At 32.9% G+C, this 1,020-nt stretch overlaps 1 protein-coding gene across 1 annotated transcript; it reads right to left on the bottom strand.

Annotated features, from left to right (window-relative positions):
• Nucleotides 1-178: 178 nt before the first annotated feature.
• On the bottom strand, nt 179-826 carry LOC105461248 (the record flags this gene model as incomplete). The annotated part of the gene is made up of 3 exons (XM_011707746.1): nt 179-440; nt 517-631; nt 707-826. Coding segments are annotated over 3 exons (497 nt in total), but the record flags the coding sequence as incomplete, so codon positions are not given.
• Between the last annotated feature and the right edge of the window lie 194 nt (nt 827-1,020).

Genomic DNA, 1,020 nt, shown 5'->3' with positions numbered 1-1,020 from the left:
TATATATATATATATATATATATATATATATATATATAATAACAATTATAATTAAATCTTAAGGAAAGTTATATGGATCTCTTTATCTTACACTTTACAGTTATAGGTAACGTTTATAAATAACGGGTAAATAATAATGATTTAAATAAATTATATATAATTATAAGACAGTTTGCACCTCAGGATCTCGAACAGTGCGCAAGCATGCTCTATGAAGACGAAATAGATTGTGTCAATTGCTGCTAGGATTGCTATACTTATGATGTAACCGTAATACATGATTATGAGCAGAGTGTAGTAATATTTTTCTTGATCCACCAGCATTTCGGCCGGATGCATAAGTTTTTTCGGTCTCGTTATGTTTAGCGGCGATACAATATCGAGTGCTCGGTTTACGAGCGGCAATAATGAATAACCGATGACAAATGCAATTATGAAACCTAAACGGAACGTAGTTTACAAGTAGTATTACGTACGGACACATATGTAACACGTCAGTGCTCGATTTGTACACACCTAAATATACCGATGTAAATCTCCACGTATATTCCATGTACTTTCTGAAAATTCGTTCCGCTTCCATCGAGAGATTCATCCAATCGTCATGAACTTGTTGGAGCATAATTTTGAACTGGTCGTAAAAACATTTGAGTCAGGGCTATTTCGTACTACACGATCTGCAATTGTAGTAAAGGGATATGCTTACTTTTTTGAAGTGATAATTTAAGCTAGCAAATTTCACCCCGCACGTTACGCTGCCGGATATCACGGGCATCAGCTCCAATATGCGGTCCAGATCGTCCGAGTGCATGAGCACGAACAAAATCTGATGGAAACAAATAATCATTTGATTACTTAATTATTGTTCCCTGTTACGCAATATTTATATTAAAAATAATTGTAATTTACTGAAACCTCATCTGATAATATTATCTTATACATTCTTGTACGCAATAAGAGTGTAATAAAATTAAATTAACATCTGAAAACTAAAAATATATCTTCAACGAAAAAAAAAAT

Source organism: Wasmannia auropunctata, unplaced genomic scaffold, assembly GCF_000956235.1.
Source record: "Wasmannia auropunctata unplaced genomic scaffold, wasmannia.A_1.0 LD302649.1, whole genome shotgun sequence".
Classification (NCBI taxonomy): Eukaryota; Metazoa; Arthropoda; class Insecta; order Hymenoptera; family Formicidae; genus Wasmannia; species Wasmannia auropunctata.
This window is presented reverse-complemented; position numbering and strand designations above follow the sequence as displayed.